Raw genomic sequence first — 27,263 nt, 5'->3', positions numbered from 1 at the left:
TATATGCTTTCAGAATATATACCCATTATACACTATTCCCTTTCCATTTTAGTCCTCATTTAATCTTTGGTGCTATGTATATAAATCTATCCACTAATGTTCACTACTGGTCCTTGTATTGATGTCTTTCCAGCCTAGAGATTCTCAAAATGTAGTATTCAGATAACTGGGGGCCCCAGAGATGCATTCAGGAGGTCCATGGGCTCAAATGTATTTTCATTGTAATATGAAGATGCTGTTGCCCTTTCACTGTGTTGACATTTGCACAGATGGTGCTAAAGCCGTGACGGGTACAGCAGCTGGCACCTTAATAAGAGTCAAGGCAGTGCCACCAAACCCCACTAGCACCATATTCTTCATCACCGCGCATTTACAATAGGGAAGAAAATTCCAATTTTACTTAGGAATGTTCTGGCTGAGCAGTAAAAAATATTAATTGCATTAAATATTCAACCTTGAGAACACATTTCTTTCATATTAGGGTGGAGAGGTGGCTGTCTGTATAAAGCACTTCTGCATACTGCCTCTAAAAGTAACACAATGATTGGCTCAAGGGGAAGCATTTGTGTGATATTTGAGCAGCACTAACTGGTTTTTCTTGGAACCCCATTTTTATTTGAAAGAACAACTGACAAACTACAGTTATTCAGACTAGAGCGTTTAGCAGACACATTCTCAAAAATGAACTAAACGTTTCACTTCAAGAAATACAGCAGTCAGAGTTTGTTGCCATTGACAAAATTTAAACTTGCATGTGGCAAATTTGTATTCAAAACCTTGAGCTTGACAGCTTCCTAAATTCCTAAGCACTTTTCTGGTGAGATTAGTGTTAATATTAACAAATCTATAGTATCTTTGATACTATAGAAATACGTGTGTCAGGATTTGAAAGATTAGCATAACTCAGTGAATTTTCCAAATGACATGTTGTCACAACTCCATATGTGTGTAAAGGATCCATTCAGGTTAGCTTTTCTGACTTCACAGAGCTCAATCATATCAAAAAATATTGCATCTTGCTTCCTGAGATGTCCTGGCTTTATTGCCTTCTTGATTTTCGTTGGTCTTTCTTCCCGTTCTTTCATTTCTGTTCTCCTAGTCCTTCCCAATTTTCACCTCTCTCTTAGCAGTATCCCCTCCATGCAAAGCCCTGTCTGGAAGGAAGTCCTGGCTGGTCAGTGTGGAGAGATCTTAGGGGCTGGATGTCTCACTCCTTCAGACCTTGCCATCGGCCACCTCTATTGGACTAGGTGCAATCCCTCCCACTTTTAGCCACTCTTCTTAAATTAACTCTTCACATTTTCCGGTGAATATCTATGGGGCGCTTTGGGGATATTCTATTTCCAGGCCCATCAGAGCCCCCATTGCTCCTCTCTCCTTCCCTGACATCATGCAGGCCTTATGGAAATGGGGATTTGTCTCGACCAACATATATTTGGGGATTTGGGGAGATACCCTGTCAGCTAGTTTTTTGGAAATGTTGCCCATGAGTTTTGACTTTGCTGTCTAGTTGCTCTGTTTTTATGTGAGGATTTCAGGAGATCCAATACTGTGCTGCGATCATCTTCCTAGAAGTCAGTGTTGTTGTTGTTGTTATTCTTTAAACTACTGTTGCAAATCTTGTTATTTGAGGAGAAATCTTTTAAAAATTGCGTAGTGTCCCCCTGCCTCCTTTGTGGATAAGAAACCTGATACCCAATGAGAAAAGTAAATTTCTCTAAATACACCAATAATTGTGTAAGGGATAGGTGCACCAGTAGATAAGTTGTTTTTGTTTTTGTTTTTTGTTTTTTGTTTTTTTTGAAGTACAGGAAAAATGGAGAAGCAAAATAATCCCATCTGTTATCATAATTTGCTGGGGGTCATGGGAAGGTCTCCCCATTCCCTGGGAGTGTAGTTGTTTCATTTAACCCAGGATCAATCAGGCCCCAGGGGAAACCAGCTCACAGCAACCAAACTTTTCAGGAGACCTCACTGAGCACATAAACCACCTAGCTACATCCTGGCCCAGTCTTCAGCATGAGTCAGTATTTAAAGAAAAAGTGTTCTTGCATCCAAAAATAATTAGAAACAAGTTAGATGTTTATTGTGTCTCTAGAGAAAATACTAAATCTGACTGCATTCTTAATGCATAGAAAGTTTTTTTGTGTGTGTTTTTTTAACTTGTTTTATTTTATTCTATTTTAAGTTCTGGGGCACATGTACAGGATGTGCAGGTTTGTTACATAGGTAAATGTGTGCCATGGTGATTTGCTGTGCCTGTCAACCCATCACCTAGATATTAAGCCCAGCATCCATTAGCTACATTTCCTGATGCTTTCCCTCCCCGCCTTCCCCCAACAAATACCGGTGTGTGTTGTTCCCCTCCCTATGTCCATGTGTTCACACTGTTCAGCTCCCACTTGTGAGTGAGAACATGGGGTGGTTGGTTTTCTGTTCCTGCATTAGTTTGCTGAGTATAATGGCTTCCAGCTCCATCCATGTCCCTGCAAAGGACATGATCTCGTTCCTTTTTATGGCATGGCTGCAAAGTATTCCGTGATGTATATGTACCACATTTTCTTTATCTGGTCTATCATTGATGGACATTTGCGTTGATTTCATGTCTTTGCTATTGTGAATAGTGCTGCAGTGAACATATGTGTGCATGTATCTTTATAACAGAATTATTTATATTCCTTTGGGTATATACCCTGTAATGGGATTGCTGGATCAAATGGTATTTCTGGTTCTAGATCTTTGAGGAATCACCACACTGTCTTCCACAATGGTTGAACTAATTTACATTCCTACCAATAGCATAAAAGTGTTCCTATTTCTCTGCATCGTTGACAGCATCTATTGTTTCTTGACTTTTTAATAATCACCATTCTGACTGGCATGAGATGGCATCTCATTGGAACTTAAACAAATTTACAAGAAAAAAACAAAAACAACCCCATTAAAAGTGGGCAAAAGACATGAACAGATGCTTCTCAAAAGAAGACATTTATGCAGCCAACAAACTTACTTTAAAAAGCTCAACATCACTGATCATTAGAGAAATGCAAATCAAAACTACAAAAAAAAGTTGTTTTAAAGTACTCTGTTATTGTCTCCCCTGCTCTCAGAACTCTCCCAAATCCATTCCATGCAGTGTGCCTCAAAACTCTCCCAAATCCATACCACACAGTCTCTCAAAACTCTCCCAAATCCACCCAAGCAGGGTCTCTTGTCTTCTTCTGCCCTTCCTCATTCTCTGAATCACTTATTTTCTTACTTCCACAAATAAGTTTCTCCTCTTTTCTTATTCATTCTCCTGATTTATATAAAATTAGATCATATCTGAGGGTAGAATTAACTCTTCACAGTAATAATCTTTTAAAATATATCTTAATTTATCATTCAATAAATATTCATTAAGCAACTGCTTTATGCAATGCTCATCAGTAAGCCTGGGAATGCAAAGATGAATAAGGAAAAGTTTTGCCCTACAGGAACTTACAGCCTAGCCTCGTTGCAGATTTGAACCACTAAACATTCAATTATAGTATGAAAAATGTTATATACAGGATATGTCAAAGGGCTATGAGATCAAAAGTAGGGAATTATGGTATTTTTCTTAGAGGTTATGGGGAACCATCAGAGATGGGACATTTAAACAGTCATTCCACCAGAAAAAGAAGTATAGATTGGTAAGTGGGTGAGTGTCTTAGTCCACTGGAGTTACTATAACAAAACACCATAGACTGGGTAGCTTATGAAGAACAGAAATTTATTATTCAGTTCTGAAGTCTGGGAAGTCCAAGATCAAGGCGCCAGCAGATGGGTATCTGGTGAGGACCCATTTCCTGGTTCACATACAGCTGTTTACTTGCTGTGTCCTTACTTAGCTGAAGGAGTGAAGGAGCTCTCTGGGATCTCTTTTATGCTGGTACTAATCTAATTTATGAGGGCTGCACCCCCATGACCTAGTTATCTCCTAAAGGCCTTACCTCCTAATACCATCACACTGGGGGTTAGGATTTCAAAATATGAATTTTGTTGAGGACACAAACATTCAGTGTTTAGCAGAAAGAAAGATCACAGTGCATCCAAGTGAAAAATTTGGTAAGGTCAATGATGTCAGGGCATATAGGGAAGATTGGTGAAAGAATGGCTGGAAAGACTTCACAATATTTTCAAGGCCTTATAGACCATTCTGCATTCAGGAATCTTTGATAACTATTGAGCAAGAGCATGTTGAGATTGGATTTTTTTATTTTAGAAAAACAACTCTTTTATTTTACTATTAATTTTTTTCAAGATGGAGTCTCGCTCTGTCACTCAGGCTGGAGTGCAGAGGCACGATCTCGGACACGGCAACCTCCACCTCCCGGGTTCAAGTGATTCTCCTGCCTCGGCTTCCTGAGTAGCTGGGTTTATAGGCACCCGCAACCACACCCAGCTAATTTTTGTATTTTTAGTAGAGATGGGGTTTCACCATGTTGGCCAGGCCTCAAATTCCTGACCTCAGGTGATCCGCCCACCTTGGCCTCCCTGAGTGCTGGTTTTAGAGGCATGAGCCACCATGCCCGGCCAGAAGAGTAACTCTTATACCCAAAGGAATATAAACATCCTATTATAAAGACACATGCATGTGTATGTTCATTGCAGCACTATTCACAATAGCAAGGATGTGGAATCAACCTAAATGCCCATCAATGATAGACTGGATAAAGAAAATATGGTACATGTACACCATGGAACACTGTGTAGCCACAAAAATGAACAAGAGCATGTCCTTTGCAGGGACATGGATGGAGCTGAAGGCCATTATCCTCAGCAAATTAACATAGGAACAGAAAACCAAATACCTCGTGTTCTCACTTATAGGTGGGTGCTAAAGGATGAGAACACATGGACAGAGGGAGGGGAACAACACACACTGGGGCCTATTGGAGGGTGGATGATGGGAGGAGGGAGAGGATCAGGAAAAATAACGGGTACTAGGCTTCATACCTGGGCAATGAAATAATCTGTACAACAAACCCTCATGACACAAGTTTACCTGTGTAACAAATGTGCACTTATACCCCTGAATTAAAACAAAAGTTTTAAAAAAGAAAAGTAACTCTGGTAGCTCTGGGGATTGGCTGAAGAAGAGAGGTAGTGATCAGACTGCAGACAGGCATTATCTCTCACAGGCTCTGACTTCTGAGATCAAATTTGTATTTGTGCTCATGCCTCCTAGTCATTTGCTGTGCATTTTATATATGCACAATTACAATTCAATCAAATATACTCTAAAGCTGAAGTAACCCCTGAGATACAATAGGTTTTTGCAGCATTAGCCTAATCTGAGTGAGTGTAATCCAAGTGAAATGGTTTTATTTCATTTCAGTAAAAACTGCACAGGTTGGAAAATGAACCTTACATATTTACTAACCCATAATAGTTATTGTTATTTTCTTTTCTTATTTTGGTGGATGTTTAAGTAAATGAAACTCATTATTCTTGTGTTAACATACTATTTGCAGTCAACTGACATGAATTCTATTGAAAAACATGGAGACTGCTTTATTTTTTAAATACTCTCTTTTAAAATTATCTTTTACTTGAAAAATTCTCTATACATAATTCCTTACCATTACTCTTCTTCTTGCTACCATTCAAATATTGATGTAGCCATTAATGATATCCTTGCTATATAAGCATATCCATATCTATAGAATAGATATATGCTTTCAAGGAAACCTTTAGAATGTTTTTTCAGTATTATTTTAAAATACTGACAAATAATATTGCATTCTGCTTCCCGTCATGATGAAGGAATAGAGATTGTTCAAATTTAACAACTAGAAAACCAGAAAACTATGAAGCAGCAGTTTTTAGACATTGGACAACAGGTAATACATGCCTATGATTCATAAGAGAAAGAAAACAAATGAGGGGAACCCAGTTATTGCCTCAGATTACTACTGGGAGGCAGTTTTCACATTGTATCACAGGGAAGAAAAATGCAAGCAAAGTCCAGGTATTGCTGAGCTGAAGAGAGTAAGGTCAGACAATGAGAAGCCCAAGGGAGCTAGAATTTGGGGGAGTAGAAAACAGAAAAGAGAACTAGACATAGAGCATCCAGAAATCTACGGAGAGTAGATGAGAACTGATTTATGTTTGCATGAGAGGACACAAAACAAGACTTGAGGGAATTTACCAGAGATTCATAGTCTGAACAACGTCTGGGCCTCAAACTGAGCTTGAAATAATTTGTCTTTCCCACAGAAAGAGTGCAAAGTCCTGATAATGAGGCATTGTGTAGAGTTCTCACAAAGGTATTACCTTAGTGCTAAGATTTAAATTATGGATTAGTCCTCACAAATTTTAAAGCAACTTTTAAATGATCCAGTGGGAGCTCAGGGAGGAAGGGAAGGATGAATACCAGGAGCATAAGGAATTTTTAGGGCAGTGAATCTATTCGATATGATGCTGGAATGATGGATACATGACATTATGTATTTGTCAAAACCCATAGAGCATACAACACAAAAAGTGATCCCTAATGTGAACTATGGATTTTAGTTAATGATAATGTATAATATGGACTCATCAAGTATATCAAATATACCACATTAATGCAAGATGTTAATAAAAGGGGAAACTGTGTTTTAAAAGGTGGTGGAGAGGAGGTATATAGGAACCCTCTGTACTTTCTGCTCAATTTTTCTGTACACCTAAAACTGCTCTAAAAAATAAGCTTATTGGCCGGGCGCGGTGGCTCACGCTTGTAATCCCAGCACTTTGGGAGGCCGAGGCGGGCGGATCATGAGGTCAGGAGATCGAGACCACAGTGAAACCCCATCTCTACTAAAAAATACAAAAAAAAATTAGCCGGGCGTGGTGGCGGGCGCCTGTAGTCCTAGCTACTCGGAGAGGCTGAGGCAGGAGAATGGCGTGAACCCGGGAGGCGGAGCTTGCAGTGAGCAGAGATTGCACCACTGCACTCCAGCCTGGGCGACAGAGCGAGACTCCGTCTCAAAAAAAAAAAAAAAAAAAGCTTATTAACATATAATAAATATGATTCAGCCAATCCCCAGATGCTTCACTCTGTGCCAGGACGAAGTCCAACACATCTAGAATATATTTTTTTTTCAAAATTCAGTAACCAACTGTATAAATCCCACAATGTTTTCCATACAATTAAAAACTACAAGGCATGCAAAGAATCATAAAAATATGAGCTGTAACCAGGACATAACATAGCTAATAGAAAAAGACCGAAATGTGATTGAGTCATTTCTGATAGCAGACAAGGATATTATTATTATATTCTGTAAATATGTTCAAGAAGGTAAAGCAAAATGTAACACGATGAAGAGATAGGTCAAATATTTTTTTAAAATCCAAGTAGAATTTCTAAGGATGATAATTATCACTTAAGTGAATATTACACTCAATGAGATTAATAGCAGATTAGGAGAAAACTTAAAAAGAATAAATTCAGATTTATAAAAACTTTGTCTTTATAAGAGAAGCTATCATGAAGCACAGAGAAAAAATACTCATTTTTTTTTCACAGAATTGATGAAAATTACAAACACAAAGATCTCAGAAGCTCAGAATTAACATAAAGGGAGCCACACAAAAGCACATCATAAAATGCTGAGAACCAATTTAAGAGAAAAGTTTAGGAGCAGACTGAGGAACAAAGGACACATTACATACAGAAGAACAAAGAGAAATGTTGCAGAAGATTTCTTGTTAGAAATTATATAACCAAAAGACGAGGATCAAAACCTTTGAAGTACTGAAAAAAATCTATTAACCTAGATTTCTATGTCCAGTGAATATATTTAAATATTTTTCAAATATAAAAAGGAGCTAAGGGCATTTTGAGAGAAACAAAATCTGTGAGTAAATTCATCACTGATGGTCTTGTACTACAAGAAACATTAAATAGTTGTTGTGGCAGAAGGAATATGAATCCAGATAGACACATATGCACACAGATGAATGAAGAGCACTGCACAGCAATAGTATGTGGATTAATATAAAATAATACTTATTATTATTATTAATCTCATTAAAAGATAACCTGTTGTATAAAGCAAAAATAAGATAATATAATATGGGATACATAATACATACAGAAATGAAATGTATGACAACAACAGAATAAAAGACAGAAAATGGAAGCAAACAGATGAAAGCAGACTAAGGCTTTTAATTTGTGTGCAAAGTGTTGCAGTATTATTTAAAGGTAGACCGTAATAAATTAAATATGAATATTATAAACATAGAACAACTACTAAAAAATAAACTGAAGTATTAGGTAATAAGCCAACAATAAAGATAAAATGGAATGTTATACAATAATAAACTTTTTTTAAAAAAATGACTTAAAAAAATAAAAGAGAAGCAATTATCAGATGCGACAAGTGGAAAAAAAACCATGATGACAGAATTAAACTCAACCATATAGATAATTACATTTAATCTTAATGCCTTATATATTCCAGTCTAAAGGCAGAGATAAAATAAAAATTCAACACTCAACTCTATACTGTATACACATCATTTAAAATATAAATATACAGGTATGTTTAAAAACTAAATGAAAGTAAAAAGTTCTACCAAGTTTGTGTGATACAACTAAAGTAGTGCTTAGAGGAAAATTCATATAATTATGGACTTATATTAGAAAGAATAAAGACCTAAAATTAATTATCTAAGTTTCCTTTTCAGAGAGCTGCAAAAAGAAGAGGGAATTTAAACCAAAGGAAACAGAGGCAAGGAGTAATAAAGATAAGAACAAAAATCAAGAAAATAGAGAGAGAACAAAAACAATCTAGAAAACCAGTGAAACCAAGAGCTGGTTTGTTAAAAAGATCAATAAAATTGATAAAACTCATCATACTGATCAGAAAAGAAAAAACAAAGTTACATTACCTATATCAGGTTTAACAGAAGTGACCTACCAAAGATCTTACAAATGTTAAAATAATCATAAGGGACTGTTATGAACAACTTTTTGCCAAGAAATTGGGCAATGGAGATGAAATGTTCAAGTTCCTTAAAAGATACAAACCAAAGCTCACTCAAGATTAGAAAGAAAGAAAGAAACTGAGACTAGTAAAGCAATTGAATTTGTAGCTAAAAACATTCCCACAAAAACAAAAACACCTCTAACTTAAATTTACTGGTGAATTCTAACAAACATATAAAGAAGAAATTATATTAATTGTGCACAGACTCTTTCAGAAAAAAAGAGGTAGAGGGAATTCTTGCCAACTAATTTTATGAGGCCAGTGTTGCTCTGATATCAAAACAGATAAAGACATTACAAGAAAAGAGAAATACAGAATAACATCCCTCATGAATATAGACATGTAAATCCTAAACAAAACCTTACTGGATTGACTTCACCATATAAAAAGGATAATAAATCAGGACCAGTGGGGTTTATCCCAGGAAGACAGGTTGGTTAGCCAAAATCAATGTAATTCACTGTATTAATATACCACTTTAAGATACAAAAAAAATCGCAGATGCAGATAAAAAAATTTGAAAGTTTCTCAAATTAACAAAGGTTATCACTGAAAAATTTAGTTAAAATACTATCGTTAATGGTAAAAGACCAAATGCTTTGCCTCTAAGATCGGGTTTAAGGTAAATTTACCTTATCCCACCACTTCCATTGTACTGGAAATCCTAGCCAGTAATAATAAATAAAAGGTATAAAATTGGAAATGAATATGTAAAACTCTCTTTATTCATAGTCAACATGAACATCTATGTAGAAAATTCTTTGTAATCAACAAATAAAACTAATATGACGAATGCGCGAATATATAAAGATCACATAATGCACAGTCAATTTATAAAACTTTGTTGTATTTCTACATACTACATTGGACAATTAGAATTGAAATAAAAATTATTGTTTAGAACAACACTCATAAATTTAAAATAGGGAGAAATTTAAGAAAGCATGTATAAGACACACTCTGAAAACTACTAAACATTAAGAAACAAATAAGAACTACATAAATGTGGGCCGGGCGCGGTGGCTGACGCCTGTAATCCCAGCACTTTGGGAGGTTGAGGCGGGCGGATCACGAGGTCAGGAGATCGAGACCATCCTGGCTAACACAGTGAAACCCCGTCTCTACTAAAAATACAAAAAATTAGACGGGCGAGATGGCGGGCGCCTGTAGTCCCAGCTACTCGGGAGGCTGAGGCAGGAGAATGTCGTGAACCCGGAGAGGCGGAGCTTGCAGTGAGCCGAGATCGCGCCACTGCACTCCAGCCTGGGCAACAGCGAGACTCTGTCTCAAAAAAAAAAAGAACTACATAAATGTGGAAATATACCCTGCTCATGTATTAGAATACTCAATATTATTAAGCTATTATTTTTTCTAAAATTGACCTATAGTTTTAATATAATTGTCACAAAAATATTCCATCAGAATTTTTATTTGTAGAAACTGACAATCTGATTATAAGTTTTACAGGGAAATAAAAGCTATCTAGAATAGCACAAATAATTTGAAAGGAAATAACAGAGTTGAATATATATAACTTGATTTCAAGACTTAGTACAAAGTCACACAATTAAAATTGTGGTATTGATATAAAGATGGACACACAGATTAATGAAATAGAACAAATAGTCCAGAAATATGTGTAGTCATTTGATTTTTGACCAATGTACCACGGTATTTCAATGGAAAGGGGAAGGTCATTTCCCCAAATGATGTGGGAACAATTTCATAGCCCTAAAAAATATAAATAAATTACCTCAATCCTTACCTCACATCACATACAAAAAACTTAAAATGGATCACAGACCTAAGTGTAGGAGTTAAAAGTATAAGATATATAGAAGAAAATATTTTTAAAGAAATCTTATGATGTTGTGCTAGTCAAGACTTAGGACACAAAAGGCTCTAACTATAAAAATATTTTTTAAAAAATTATTTGATAAGTTGGACTTTGTCAAAATTGACACTTTTCAAAAAGTCAAGCCTTTTTGGAAATGGGGACTACATTTGCAAATCACTATCTGATAAATAACTTGTTTTAAGAATATGTAAAGAACTCATGCAAAACAAGACAGTCAACTCAATGAAAAAATGGCGGAAGATTTGAAATATACACATCATCAAAGAAGATACACAAATATCAAATAATACATGGAAAGATGCTCAGCATCTTTAGTCATTAGAAAAACTAAAATGTAAACCAGAATAAGATGTCTCTACACATTTCTTACAAAGTGTAAAGTTAAGACTGAAAATATACCAAGTTTGGCTGGTAGAAGTACAAAATGTTAGGGCCAATTCACAAAAGAATTAGGTAGGTTCTTACTAAATTAAATATGCAGTAACCGTAAAACCGAGCAGGACCATGTGCTAAACATCTACCCAAGGAAAAAGAAAACATATGTTCACCCAAGACTTGCAGCCAAATGTTCATATCGACACTATTCATATTAGCCCCAAACTGGAAACAGACCAATTCTCCGTCAACTAGTGAATAGATAAATTGTGGCACATCTACAGCAAGTAATACTATTTGACAATAAAAAGAAGGAACTGCTACATGTAACAACATAAATGTCAAAAGTATTATGCTAAGTGGAAAATACCTAGATATGAAAGTCTACATACTGTATTATTCCATTTATATGAAATTGTAAAAAAGGCAAAACTATAGAGACAGAAAGCACATCAAGGATGCTATGGGCCAGATTTAGGGGCAGGGAACTGACTACAAAGAGGCTTAAGTGTCACTTTTCTATATCATGATTAGGTGGTATTTTCAGGAGTATATACACTTGTCAAAAATCGTCAGGTATCTTACAGATATGTTCAAACATGCAAAATGACACATGTATAAACTTATTCATTGCAAAAAATACAAATTGAAACTATATTGCACAGAATGCTGTCATCTACATATATTTTTGCGTTTACATATTATATTTAAAGTCCCTAGGTTTTTTTAAAGAAAAATCAAATTTTTAGCCAATGCTTATGATGAAAAGTGCTTATTACGTGGTATTTAGAGTCAACCTGTATAAAATTATGTGGTTCAGGGAAGAATTGCTGGATTGTGTAGCACAGTGGGACTCCAGAATCTGCTTGGACTCTTCAGAATGGGCTGGTGATTATAACCACTCTGTCCTCATTATCTGGGCTTCATGTTCCTCATTGGCATTCTAAGAAAATGACAGGGAATCAAAAGGAAAAAGTGATAGTGTGTATAGTGGCACACGCATCATCATTACTGCCAAACTAGTCTGTCCTAAACGACTATAAAAATTCTAAGAAAGTCTCTTTACAAGGGGCTATGGCCATTTATTGTCCCAGAGACTAGATGGAATCAAAGCTTCCCAAGATATAAGAGAGAGTTTAAGTCTCTAGGGACCTGACACTCATACTCCTTAACTGTGACAAGTACACTTTGACATGGCTGTTCACAAACTCATCATGGAGACCTTAAGGATGTTGCTCTTCAATTAATTACATGCTCTCACACAGTTCATAGCTATGACGGGAAGCAGTGATACTTCAAATGTTAACATTGCAATGATAGGAAAAAGGTCCAGTTTCCCAAAATACTAGACAGTCATATATAATGGAAACTGCAAACCTCCGAAAGTGTGTCTGCATATGGGCAAATAGTAAAATAGCAATGAATACACAATGTCTTCAAGCACAGTACACAAGTTTGACAGTGTTATTCTAACTGCTCTGCTCTAAAATTCTTTTTATCAGATTCACTGCTAACATGCATGGAAAATACGATGACAAATTCGGAGATTACTGAAAGAGAAAAGAAGGCTATATAATACAATCAGTTATTACATTCAGTCTTTTTTTCACAATTCTGTAATAATTGATGGTAATTCAATAGATATTTATCTTTATCTAGTTTTATCTTTTTTTTTTTTTTTTTTTTTTTGAGACAGAGTCTCACTCTGTGGCCCAGGCTGGAGTGCAGTGGCGCAATCTTGGCTCACTGCAAGCTCCACCTCCCGAGTTCAAGCAATTCTCCTGCCTCAGCCTCTCCGAGTAGCTGGGACTACAGGCGCCCACCACCACGCCCGGCTAATTTTTTTGTATTTTTAGTAGAGACGGGGTTTCACCGTGGTCTCGATCTCCTGACCTCGTGATCCGCCCGCCTCGGCCTCCCAAAGTGCTGGGATTACAAGCGTGAGCCACCGCGCCCGGCCTAGTTTTATCTTTAAAACTATCCCAAGTTTACTTATTACTGCTACAGTTTTAAATTGCAGCAGGTGAAATATAGTAGGACAAATGTATATTTGGAATAAGACTAAATATTACATTTCACCTTGATCACATCGTCTCTGTGCCCTGAGCAAATAGCTTAACCTCTCTGACCCTCAATTTTCTCATCTAAAAAAAATGAATCCTATCTTTCGGACTTTCAGGAAATTTGATTTGGAAGATATAAGGGAAACATTTGCATCTACTACAGTGTTTCTCAAACTGTAATGCACCCAGGAATCACCTGGAGATTCTGATTCAGAAGCTCTGCATTGGGTGCTGACATTTTCAAGCTTCCAGGTGATGCCAGTGCTACAGTTCTATTATTGCTGATGTTATCTGGAAGCTAGTTTATAATGCAAAATCTCATGTTCCACCCAATGCCTACTGAATTTCAGTCTTCCTTTTAACAGGATCTCCAGGTAATTTTTATGAACTTTAAAATTTGAATAACATCGATGTAGCAGTAGATCTTGCTTATTGCTGATATGTAGTCTAAAATATTATGTTTTGACTCATCACAGGAAAAATGTGTAGAATATAAATGAATATAATATTTTTTTTCCTATTCAAAATCTGATTTTGAATTGTATTTCCCAGGTGTCACCAGAAGCTAAAAAGTGGCCTTGCCCCAGGTCAGATTTCTACTCCCTGACAGCCTCTCAATTAGCTGCTGTTTTAATGAAATTAAACTCTGGGATCAAGCCCTGGGTCTGGTCCTTAACATGTAATCTTAATCAAGTTACTTAATGAAATTTTGCATTGTCAGAAGCCTTTTTTCATCATTTTCTTCACCAAATCTCAAGTTTTAAGTATTTTTATATAGAAACTATTTAAGTATTTTATATAGAAACTATATAAAATCCAACCCTGCTCTGCCCATTCCAGTGGCTGCCAGATAGCTGGTTTTCTTTGTGATTTTGGGCTGTTGGTTTTCAAGGAGAGGAGGAGAAGATTAGAGCAAGTTAAAACGCCACAGACCTTGCTGCTCTTACTGAGATTCAGCCATTTTTCTTGAGTAAACATTCTCCAGATTGCATCAAGCCATTAGTTAATTTACAGAATTCCAAAATAGTTGATTCTGGAAATTTTTGCTAGTTGCTTATATGGTGAAGAGGATTTTTGCAGGTTTTCACTACACCATTCTGGCTGATGTCACTTAAAATGCCCTGAAGCTTTTGAATGGTGGAAAAGAAGTCTTACGAATTTTCGTTATCTTGATACATTAGAGAAACCATGCATCCACCCTCATTGTATAGAGTTCCATTTACAGATACCATTAAAGTATCTTGATAGTTTGATGCAATTATTAGATGAGAGGTCACAGTGACCTCCTCCTAAGAAATATTTCTCAGAATTAAATGTCAAATTCGTAATAAATATTGTATTATGATTAAGAGCCCAGGTTTTTAATGGTTAACTCTGGGATCAAGCCCTGGGTCTGGTCCTTAACGTGTAACCTTAATCAAGTTACTTAACCTTTATAATACAGTGATAATAACAGTATGTATGTATAGATTTGTTTCAAAATTCAATAAATTACAAAAGCAAAGTGCTTGACACAGTTCGTGGCACAGAGTAAATGCTCAAGTTGTTTTAGCTTCTATTGCTATTATCATAGTTAAGAATATGGTTTGGTACTGCTAATAATAATGAATGTTCTCTTGAATGTGTTTCTTTAAGAGTCACATTGAAATAGAATAAATAAAAACTGTCTCACTCATGCTACTTTATGTTCTATGCAATTCTAGGCACCGTGGTGGTCCAGCAGTTGATGTCAGTGATGATTAGCAAACATGATTGCCTCTTTCCCAAAGATGCAGAACTACAAAGCAAGCCCCAAGATGGAGTAAGCAACAACAATGAAATTCAGAAGAAAGCCACCATGGGGCAGTTACAGAACAAGGAGAACAATAACACCAAGGACAGCCCTAGTAAGCAGTGCTCCTGGGACAAGTCTGAGTCACCCCAGAAAAGCAGCGTGGACAATGGATCCCCCACAGCTCTATCAGGCAGCAAAACCAACAGCCCAAGGAACAGTGTTCACAAGCTAGATGTGTCTAGAAGCCCCCCTCTCATGGTCAAAAAGAACCCAGCCTTTAATAAGGGTAGTGGGATAGTTACCAATGGGTCCTTCAGCAGCAGTAATGCAGAAGGTCTTGAGAAAACCCAAACCACCCCCAATGGGAGTCTACAGGCCAGAAGGACCTCTTCACTGAAGGGATCTGGTACCAAAATGGGCACGCACAGTGTACAGAATGGAACAGTGCGCATGGGCATCTTGAACAGCGACACACTTGGGAACCCTGCAAATGTTCGAAACATGAGCTGGCTGCCAAATGGCTATGTGACCCTGAGGGATAACAAGCAGAAAGAGCAAGCTGGAGAGTTAGGCCAGCACAACAGACTGTCCACCTATGATAATGTCCATCAACAGTTCTCCATGATGAACCTTGATGACAAGCAGAGCATCGACAGTGCTACCTGGTCCACTTCCTCCTGTGAAATCTCCCTCCCTGAGAACTCCAACTCCTGTCGCTCTTCTACCACCACCTGCCCAGAGCAAGACTTTTATGGGGGGAACTTTGAGGACCCTGTTTTGGATGGGCCCCCACAGGACGAACTTTCCCACCCCAGGGACTATGAAAGCAAAAGTGACCATAGGAGTGTGGGAGGTCGAAGTAGTCGTGCCACCAGCAGCAGTGACAACAGTGAGACATTTGTGGGCAACAGCAGCAGCAACCACAGTGCACTGCACAGTTTAGTTTCCAGCCTGAAACAGGAAATGACCAAACAGAAGATAGAGTATGAGTCCAGGATAAAGAGGTAAGGAAAATCCGGAGGTCGTAACTACCAGAGAGGGCTCAGTAGCCTCCTACTCTGGGACAGGATCACACTGAGGGTGACATATGCTGGCTCCAAAGTCAAAGAAACCTAAGTTTGCTCCACCATTTATGAGCTCTGTGACTGTGTGCAAGTTAGCTACATCTCTGTGAGCTTTGATTCCCTAATGTAAACAATTTAAATACTAGTAGTGTCTACCTCAAAAGCACGTAAGAAGTGATTGAACATTTCCCTGGTACAGAATAGGCTCAATAATGTCATCTTTGATTATTATTAAATAGATAGATTTGCATTAGAGGGCTGGAAGGAGAGGGGCTGTGAGGAGATAGACAGAGCATAGAAGCCTGTTAGTTTTCACTAACAAGAAAAGGATGAAACTAGGGTAAAAATAAAAGTAGAAGTAAATAGACCTCCATGTTTTATTCTTTCAATCATTGAATGTTGAGAGAGTGCCTTCTATCTGCCAGGCTCTGTTCCAGACACTGAGGATTCAGATGAACTGAAAGAGGCCATAAGAGCCAGGTGACATAGGGGATTGACAGGCTGATTTTCAGCCTTTGACTTTTACTCTGAGATAGAAATCCATGGAGGTTTTTGAGAAGAGGGGTGACGTGAAGTATGTTCATATGAACAAGGAAGACTGTAGCCTAAATGAGGAAGAAAGAATATGATTTATAAAGAAGCAATTATGCTAAAACCTAATTATATCAATGTGCATCTTCTCATAAAATGATCAAAGTAGGAGTAGCTCCTCTAGTGGTCTCAGTCCCAGTTTCAGGCTGTATGATTTGGACTACCCTTCCTCCATGGTGTGCTAGGATCCTCAGTCAGTTGTTAAGTTGGCTTTAATTTACCTTAATATGTTTCCTATCCATTCATCAATTATCAGACGAAAAGATAACATACTTTCAGAAGCTATGGCAAAGTAAATATTAAAAAATACTACTTATAAATAAGATTGAAAAATTACTTCCTTGGAAAGTATTTTTTTGGTAAGTTTCACTGAGTGGAATTGTGGTTTGAATTTTTCTATATAATGGAGAGTGACAGGAGATTTAAAGAAAAATATAGGGTCATCATCTTAAAAGGTTACTCTTCTTTCTGAATGTAGTTTTTGGAACCACTATGTATTGGAATTCTGAATTACTGCCAATCCATGATGATAAATTAGCATTTCACACTGGGAAGCTTATATTTTGAGGCAAGGAGTCACACTTTAAACGTAGTAGAAAAAGAAAAAAGTTATCACTATGAATTTGCAGATAGATACATTCATTTCTGAGGATGTTGCTGATGCATATATGTTCTGAGATCTACGGTATATTTCAGAGATTTTGATAAGCTGATAGAACTTCCCAATAGAGGTCATCTCAATGGGCCGTTTCACTGTCACATTCTTACCCTCGTGACAGGCCAAGGGAGAGCTCTGCAGTAGGGTAGAGGGTGGGGGACCGCTCGTGGCCTAGCCATGAAATTATAGAAAGTTAACTGTTCTGGCTAAATTTTGATCATTTCTGTTTAGAGTTTTCATTTTTCTTTAAATTCCTTTATAACTCTACCCCACAAGCATTGAAGGTAGATGGATGGATAGATAGGTAGGTAGGTAAATAGGTAGGTAGATAGACAGATGATAGATAGATGATAGATAGATAGATGATAGATGATAGATGGATAGATAGATGATAGATAGATAAATGATGATAGATAGATAGATAGATAGATAGATAGATAGATGATATTTTACTTTGTTTAATTATCAATGAGATATATGTTTAAATTCCTTTATAACTGTACCCCACAAGTATTGAGGTGGATGGATGGATGGATAGGTAGGTAGGTAAATAGGTAGGGAGGGAGGTAGACAGATAGGTAATATTTTACTTTAATTATCAATCAATGAGATATATGGTTTTTAGTTTTGAAACGTGTTCTTTTTCCCTCTCCAAATTGGTTTCTAACTTTTTCTAACTTCCTTTTCTTTTCTTTTTTTTTTTTTTTTTTTTTTTGAGACGGAGTCTTTCTCTGTCCCCCAGGCTGGAGTGCAGTGGCGTGATCTCGGCTCACTGCAAGCTCTGCCTCCCGGGTTCACGCCATTCTCCTGCCTCAGCCTCTCCGAGTAGCTGGGACTACAGGCACCCACCACCACGCCCGGCTAATTTTTTTTTTTTTGTATTTTTAGTAGAGACGGGGTTTCACCGTGGTCTCGATCTCCTGACCTCGTGATCCGCCCGCCTCGGCCTCCCAAAGTGCTGGGATTACAAGCGTGAGCCACCGCTCCCGGCCGCCAGTTTCTAACTTAATTTTCTTAGAAAATATTGTATTGTGGTCAGAGAAGTTCATCTGGATGATATTAATTATTTGGTCTATTAAAACTATTCCCTTATTACTGGATTGGGATTCTATATATATGACCAAGAGATCAAGTCTGTTAATCAGGCTATTCAAAGCTTCTATATTTCGCCTCATTTTTATCAGCTAGATCTATAATTTTTGAGAAAGATACTTTAAAATTTCCTAACAGTATTCTGATTTTATCAGTTTCTCTTTATAATTTTGTCATATTTTATATTGAACAATTTGAGGCTCTACTACTAGGTGAATAGAAGTTTGGAGTTGTTCATATCTCCCTAAAGAATTGATCCTTTTATCATTAATTAGTGCTTATTTTTCATTGTAATAATGCTTTTTACCTGAAACTCTATTTTTTCTGATATTAATATTGTCATACCATCTTCCTTTGATTAGTAACTTCCTGATATGTCTTTTCTTTTATTTAACTTTCAAACTTTGTTTCGTGATTTGATCTAACAACTTACATCTTTACAATTCTAGAATATTTTTTTCATCATCTTTTTGTCTATTTCATCTTCCCACCTTCTCAATATTCTCTTTCCAGAGCCCTTATTAAGCTATGCTTGACCTTGTTAATCTATCCTCTGTCTTTGTTAACTTCTTTTTTCCATATTAAATTTCTATAATTATCATTTTTGAGGCATTCTAGGTAACTTTTCTCAGACCTGTTTTGTAGCTTACTAATACTCTGATGTGCCAATTCAATTCTGATACTTCCCCAGGCCCATGATTAGAGATTTTGTAGTCTCTTCTTCATAAAAACAGTTGATGTTCCAAGCTCTCAGTTAAATTACTTGTAGTTTTCTGCCTGCCTAATACTGGAGGCCTCATCTTCTGTCCCCATGTGACAAAGAAAAACCTAGACCCAAGCTCTGTGGCCTCGATCCAAGACTAATATCCCTCATGTGCTTCTACTTATTGTTCTATGTTTCAGTTTCTTCCTTGGTTCTGATACCAGAAGCTGCTCTTTTATTTTAACCTTGATGATGTATTTTAAAAATATATTTCTTAAAAATTTTCCAGCACTTTTATATGTTTGCATTGGGAGGGATTTCTTCTATATTCAACTTAGTCCTTTTCATTCCTGGAAGTTTCCCAAAAGCACCTGATACATACAAATGTGTCAATATCTTGTTTTGTAAGGGTTGTCCTTCTCAGTATTTTAACTTTAATTTCTTCCAACATTTTGTCTGTAAAATACCTTTGGAAAGCAAAGAGAATATATTGTAGAATAATTCTGAGTGGCAACCAGCATAGTACCAAATTTTCATGTAAAAATGTGGTCATATGTTTAAAATAGCCTTCTAAATGATGTAGGATTACAAAATATGAAGTATTTTTTTTTAATTCTAGTTGCCTACAAAGAGGAGAAAGATTAATTTTTAAGTGTTCTTATTATCTGTATGAAATATCAACATGTGAGGATCAAATTTTTCAAAGCAGAAACATAATTGAGATTTTAATTTTAAAATTGTTATTAAAATAATCAGATATCTGAGAGATACACGTGCATTAACCTTTCAAATTTCAGTGGTATGGTACGTTTGAATGAGTCCCATGGGACTTTTGCTCAGCCTAGGAGAAATTAAGAAGTCACTTGAGGCCAAGATACATCTTAAATAAAGATGTAACTTTAATACCCCTCTTTTGAATAATATATGTATATGATTTGGATCTTAGTGGTTATGGAGAAAACAGTCTCTGTTTTTAAAAACGTTACTGCGAATTCTACAATTATCCAAAAGCTATACAAAACAACTATCAATTTATAGAGATATAAAATACCTATGCCCTGAGCTATATTAATAACTTGGGAAGCAGTGAGAATTGGGGATGGCAAGGAATGGGCTTTATTTTTACAAAATATAAGATGCAGTGCTTATTTAACACATGTGATCTTTACCTCTCATATCAATGTAAGCTCATTACTTTGGGTACTCTTTTATAAGATGGGACTCTTATGCTTCCAAAAACCCCATTCTTAGCAGTGAACTTAACCAACAATCACATTTTCCTATCACTATTTTTCCTTTTATAGAAAGCAAATGTTATTGCTCTCTTTTTTTTTTTTTTTCCAACTGTATCAGACTTTCCCGCTGCATTTAACGTAGTCAAGTTTACAATTTAACATCCAGGAAGCTTTCTGCCTCTTCTGCCTGGCATGTGTTACTGGCTTATCTGTGCTGGCATTCACTTATTTACTATTAAATGACAGCTACTTCCAAGAGAGGCCTTGGGACCTAATTACTAAAGTAGCAGTAAATCATCTTAGCAAGTAGTAAAATAATACAACAAAATTACATCCTTTAAATCATTGAAAGGGCTTTATTCCAATTTCCTAAGCATCATAGAGAGTTTAGAAAATATTTGTATGCCTCTTGCATTTGAAGTGAACAAAATCACTTTATCTCTTACTCTTGCCTCCCCACCCCCCTCCCACCCCCACATCCTTTGTAGCTTAGAACAGCGAAACTTGACTTTGGAAACAGAAATGATGAGCCTCCATGATGAACTGGATCAGGAGAGGAAAAAGTTCACAATGATAGAAATAAAAATGCGAAATGCCGAGCGAGCAAAAGAAGATGCTGAGAAAAGAAATGACATGCTACAGAAGGAAATGGAGCAGTTTTTTTCCACGTTTGGAGAACTGACAGTGGAACCCAGGAGAACCGAGAGAGGAAACACAATATGGATCCAGTGAGCCTGCTTTCTCCTGCTATCTCCGATGGCTCTGGCAAGGACTCCAGGGATTCTGGTGGGATATGACTTAGAACCAGGTGGCTGGTCACCTGGATGTACAGAAGTCTAAGTGGTGAAGGAATATCATTTACAGACATTAACCATCCATATCTGCAATGTGTACCAAAGTTATATCATGCCCCATAATGCTACTGTCAAGTGTTACAACTGGATATGTGTATATAGAGTAGTTTTTCAAAAGTAAACTAAAAATGAGAAGCATATTTCAAGAATTATTTTATTGCAAGTCTTGTATTTAAAATGTTAAATCAATATGTTGTTGCAATTTAGCTTGCTTTCAAGCTTCACCCCTTGCACTTAACATAAGCTATTTTTGGCATTGTGTTGTCATCGGCTTATTTTATAGATCAATATTTTTATTTCCATTTTTGCTGAGGAAATGAAGATAAGCAAAAATATAAATATATATATATAAATATGAGTTATTAAAATCAGAAGAATACTTTGTGGCTGTGCTGTTTGTGCCAATAGACTTCGTCATGACCAAAAAGAGAAATGTAAATAGTTTTATAAAATACAATCGAATCACCAGGAACCTTTGAGCTGCTTTTAAAATTCTTCCCCTGGCACCACTCAGTTTTGCTTTGGCGAGGCGATTTGACATAGGAACTTTGAGACTCCATGAGAAAGTCCCTTTCTGAGGCCCACTGTCTACCTTGCCAGATCCTCAGTGCATATCGTCAATGCAGGATGCTCCTTAGAGAAGAAAAATTGGTAAAGAATGGCATTTAACAATTCAGGCTTTGAATTACTCTGTCCTTTTGGACCGAATCTCTTTAACTGCTGGATAGTTTTAGAGGAATTCTCCTGCTACTCAGGTATTGGGAAACAATGCTTGCTAAACCATGCCCACGTGAGCACCTGTCTCCCACTCAAACCTCTCCCACCTCCCAACAACTGCACTTTAGAATACCAGCAGTAAAATGGCATTACTGTTTCCCTCTGAGTGAAACTGCTAGAGTATGTGTCATATAGTGACATTTTTTTCTCACTCAGGCTATTGCCATCTGGGATTCTCTCCCTACTACAGCTGGCAAAGTTGGTTTGCAGCAAGAAGATAGTGGGAGGGGGCCGGGCTGCAGGAGGAGAAGGAGAAAAGTTTAGAAGAAACAAACTATTTTGCTTCTAATTTTGACAGTATCAGTCTTTCCTGTTGAAACATACAATAACTTTAAAAGGTGAATGCCTAAAGTTCTTGGCAAATATGGGAGCCTCATCAATGCTAATTTTCTAGAAAAACCCGGGGCTCTTTGGAGCTAGAGTTTTGGGAGAACAGTTCTTCACAATAACACAATGGTTTTAAGAAGCCAGGCAAATAATCTTTCTCACAGTAGAACAAAAAGTTACAAAAGGCATAATCGGAAATAAAGACTACATACTTGAGTTTATGGGGTTTATGTTGTTTGAAGGTTGAATGCTTGCATGTGTTTATTTATTTTCAAGAGGGAAAGTGGTCTGTACTGCCTTCCTCCTTGCCACTGTCCTGCTTTTATTTTTACCTCCCACTGAGCAAGCATCTGTGGTCCTATGGTATCAACCAGTATCTTTATAGCAATAATTTCTTTAATTCCCTTTTCTCTCTCTTTCCAGTTATTTAACCAGTTGCTTCCACCTGGACATACGATAGGAAATTCAAACTCAAAATGTGAAAATTGATCTTAATAACTCTCCCTTCATATCTTTTCACCTATTTCCAGTCCTTATCATAGTTGATGATAAAAACCTCAGACTCATCCAGAAAGCTATATGATGCACTAGTAAAAAAACAAAGATAGTCAAACTGCTTGGGTTCAAATGGTATACAATTTGCCAGCTGTTACTGAACCTTCCATGCATAACTTTTTTTTCCTCTGTGCAATTGGAATAATAAAAATACTACTCCCATAGAGTTGTTACGTGGTCTTAATGAAATAGCTTGGGTTAGGCTGAGCACAGCTGCTAGTAGAATCCAAAAAGGGGCCGGGCACGGTGGCTCACGCCTGTACGAGGTGGGGGATCACGAGGTCAGGGGACTGAGACCATCCTGGTGAACAGGAAACCTGTTTCTACTAAAAAAAAAAAAAAAAAAAAAAAAATGCCTGTAGTCCCAGCTACTCAGGAGGCTGAGGCAGGAGAATGGCATGAACCCAGGAGGCAGAGTTTGCAGTGAGCCAAGATCGCACCACTGCACTCCAGCCTGGGTGACAGAGTGAGACTCCGTCTAAAAAAAAACAAAAAAAAAAGGACTCCATAAATGTTAACGCATATTTTTCTTTCTTTCTTCTTTCTTTCTTTCTTCTTTCTTTCTTTCTTTCTTTCTTTCTTTCTTTCTTTCTTTCTCCTTTCTTTTCTTTCTTTCTTTCTCTTTCTTTTTTTTTTTTTGAGACAGTCTCATTGTGTCATTCTATCACCCAGTCTGGAGTGCAGTGGCATGATCATGGTTCACTGCAGCCTTGGCCTCCCTAGGTTCAGGTGATCCTCCCACCTCAGCCTCCCAAGTAGCTGGGACTGCAGGCATATGCCACCATGCCCAGCTAATTTTTGTATTTTTTTTGTAGAGACAGGGTTTCGCCATATTGCCCAGGCTGGTCTCAAACACCTGGGCTGAAGCTGTCTTCCCTCCTCAGCCTCCCAAAAGTTATGCAAGATGCATAGCAATGACGGGTCACTTAATTTGTCTGGGACTACAAGCGTGAGCCACCGTGCCCAGCCAACTCATATTTTTCTTCTCTACCCCCTTCTTCACTCATAAATTTGCTCACCAGCTAATCTATTCCACTCATCTTTGCCTTTTTAATCTGCTTTCTTTAATCACTTTTCCCTTACCTTTACATCTCTCCTGTACTTTTCCCTTGCATCTCTCCTGTACTTTTGTCCTTTGCAGGCTGCCTTTTCAAAATTGTTCATCCGATCATAGCTTGATCTTGCTATTTACATATGATGACTATCACTTGCCCAGGACAAAGCCCTTCACATAGTGTAAAAGGCCCTACCTCCAGTTTCATTCTCGTCTCCTACCACTTCCCACCACACCTGCCATGCCATTTCATACCTCTAGAACTTTCCACTTGCTATTGCTGTGTCCTTCTTGCTTGCCTTCCTTCTAGCTGGCACGCTCCAAACATCCTTTAAGAGCCAAATCAATGTCAGTTTCCTCATGAAGCTTCCCAGAATCTCAAATCAGTGTTAGTTGCTTTTTGTGCCCCCATTCGCATATATCTCTTTCTGTCTTTCCCACATCTGATTATTTTCTTTATCAAATAAGAAGCAATTTAGGAGGGAGAGTGGTGAAGTGGAAATAGCAGAAAATTGAGAGCCATTCAAACCTAGATCTGCCTCTCAACTTGCCTTATGCAAGATACATGGCAATGCCAGGTAACTTGACTTGTCTGATCTCATCTACAAGGTGGAGATAATAACTCCTACAAAGTAGGGATGTTGCCGTGGTTAATGGTGATATGTAATGTGCTTATCCCAGTGCCTGTCACTTTGCTCCATTGATAACTCTTGATAAATGGAGCTTCTTAAGGGGCCAAGATTGTATCTTCTTGCTCTTAAATCCCTCCATGCCTTATGCCAAACAGAATGTCAGCACAGTGAGTTTGCAGTAATTTTTGGGAATGCAAATATACTCAAACACACACACACAGAGTGTTTTGTGGCCTGTGATATTTGAGGGATGATATTATCAATTTTAATTGTCAATTTCAGTGATGATGGCACTAATCAATGGATACTATGAGCAGCATGTTCATCTGGATTTCCGTTAGTCAAACAAAAAGCCTAGACAATATTAAGTGAAATTAATGCAAGAATAAATTGGAAATCAATAAGGATACAAAGTAGTTAGGTAGTATCAAGATTTCATTTGCTACTCCTGTATATGCCTCTTTAAAACTAGGTAATTAAAATGAATCTTAAGTTATAAACTCAAGAGAAAGGATTTGCTTGCAGATGTGGGGCCTACTGTGTTAGCATCACTATTCAAACTAGATGTCTGGGTATCCTTTGGAGAACATTGAAGATAGAATTGCCTATGATGTCAGTTCCACTGAAACATGATTTTATATGTAACATTATGAAATGACTAAAATCTCCAAGTGGAGTTTAAGTAATCATTCCCATTGATTCTCAAGCTGGGATATCCTTCAAAAAATCATTCCCAGGCTGGGTAGTTTATATTATTGATATAATTATGACACCTTGAAAATTCAGGAGAGCATTAAAGAATGTAATGCTTGCCACAAACCCCAGTGTTCCTTACACTGCAGAGCTGCACTCTGATTAGAGTACCATACACATGAGTTTTGGAATCTAAGACCAGGGTTCAAACCCAGCTCTGCCAACTCAAAGCTTTATGAACTTAAGTTATGTAATATATATATATAAGCCTAAATTTGTTTTATTCTGGAAGTAGGGTTAATATTTCCTCCCTTATCATATTTCTATAAGGAATGTAGTACAATAGGTGAAGGGATTAGCATAGTGCCTGGAACATAGTAAGTGCTCACATAGTAAGTAAATTCCATAGTAAATGGAAACTGTCAGCTCTCAAATTATTTCCGTTGAAAGAGTGTTTCAGCTTCTAAGGAACGTAGCAAGGTTCTGGCCTCAGGGATTTGACCAGCATTAAAAGTATCATGATCACCAGCACAGGATATAATTATATCTTGGGCTCAGAGACTCTTATCTGTGCCCAGATAATCTGCCAGGGATTGATGGCAAGGAAAGTAACCCAAACCACTCTTTCTTTCTGAGATAATACAATTACATCCATGATGTGAAAATCATGTCTAAACAACTATGTGTAACTGTCCTTCATCAACTCTATCCATGTCTACACTAAAGACGATGTTGGGTGTTAAAGGTATTGGATAAAATACAATGATGTTTCTGATGGCTATGATGAATAGACTGAGGGCTATGGACTAGGTCCTCTGGGGTACATAAATTTACAGTTATTGTCATGTTATATGATGTGCTATAGAAGTAACTTAAGAGACCATAAAGGTGAAGCTGAGGAGAGCACTGCAGAGCCATGACTTTGGTGTGAGTCCTAAAGACCAGTAGGAAGTCATCAAACAGAGCTGCAGTTTTGGTAAAGGGCCTTCCTAGCCCATGGAACAGCATGGCAAATGTGCCTTCAGGGTAGACCCTAGGGAGCCTTTTCAATAAAATAAACATGACCTACCAAGTTCATGCCATCAAGATGGCATTGTGCATAACACCTTAGCAGCACACCATGAGACCTGAAAACACAGTACCCACGCGGCTTCTACTCTCTTATTCAAAGAAAGCATCCAGAGCTGGAAACATTTTGTCTTGTTTGAACTCACAAACCACAGGAAAGAGTGCTGAAACTGTGGCTCCCAAAGGTCTCTTTCATTATTCTCTTTATAGTCTTCTTAACTGCACAAGTGGGGAATGAGTTGAAAGTTAGAACTGCCCAGCTTAAGGGCCTCTTGCTCTGAAGTGACTTGGAGAACTAACAGTTCCCCAGGCAGCTAAAATCTACTGAACCTACCATAGATCTTCCAGTAAAAAGTTTAGCTGATGAAAAGTGTGGTTGTTAAAGCACCATTTGTGGCTCAGGTCCAGGGCTGAATGATACTCTTTACTTACGAACTTCTGTATAGCTGCTGTCTGTACGGCCTCTTGAGGGATAAGCCACGGTGACGCCAGCCTTTTCTTAAATAGGGAGTAAGGGCAACAGGAGAACAGTGAATTGTTAGGGAGCAAACCAAATTGGCATCATTTTCTTTGAGCAAAACTGTCTCTTACTTCTGGGGGAGGCCCCGAGCATCCCACCTGTTCTTGTGGATAGAGGATGTCCATCCCAGCTCTCTCTTCTCCACACACCCATTCCCTGTTCCCTACCCCCTCATGATTCACTAGATTAATTATGCACCACACTGAAGTGATCCCTAGGGTCATGCCATCATGCCCTCATTGCTGGTTACCTGTTGCCAAAATAGTCTAAGTTCCCATGCCATTTTTCCTTCATCTATTTGCTTATCCCCATATTGCCCAGAGTATTCTCTCATTTGCTTCTATCTCCAATGGCCTCCCCCTGCC

At 37.5% G+C, this 27,263-nt stretch overlaps 1 protein-coding gene across 4 annotated transcripts in view; it reads left to right on the top strand.

The window, feature by feature from the left end:
- ARHGAP24 (Rho GTPase activating protein 24) overlaps window positions 1-23,187 on the top strand; it is a 426,381-nt gene extending 403,194 nt beyond the window's left edge. For all 4 annotated transcript variants that reach the window (XM_032145923.2, XM_032146042.2, XM_058433164.1 and 1 more), the window contains 2 exons: window positions 15,005-16,079; window positions 20,907-23,187. In XM_032145923.2, the coding sequence (XP_032001814.1) occupies window positions 15,005-16,079; window positions 20,907-21,150 (1,319 nt within the window). In that variant the 3' untranslated portion in view covers window positions 21,151-23,187. The remainder of the gene's footprint in view (window positions 1-15,004; window positions 16,080-20,906) is intronic.
- Window positions 23,188-27,263: the final 4,076 nt, after the last annotated feature.

This window comes from Hylobates moloch, unplaced genomic scaffold (assembly GCF_009828535.3).
Source record: "Hylobates moloch isolate HMO894 unplaced genomic scaffold, HMol_V3 SCAFFOLD_2, whole genome shotgun sequence".
Lineage (NCBI taxonomy): Eukaryota > Metazoa > Chordata > Mammalia > Primates > Hylobatidae > Hylobates > Hylobates moloch.
This window is presented reverse-complemented; position numbering and strand designations above follow the sequence as displayed.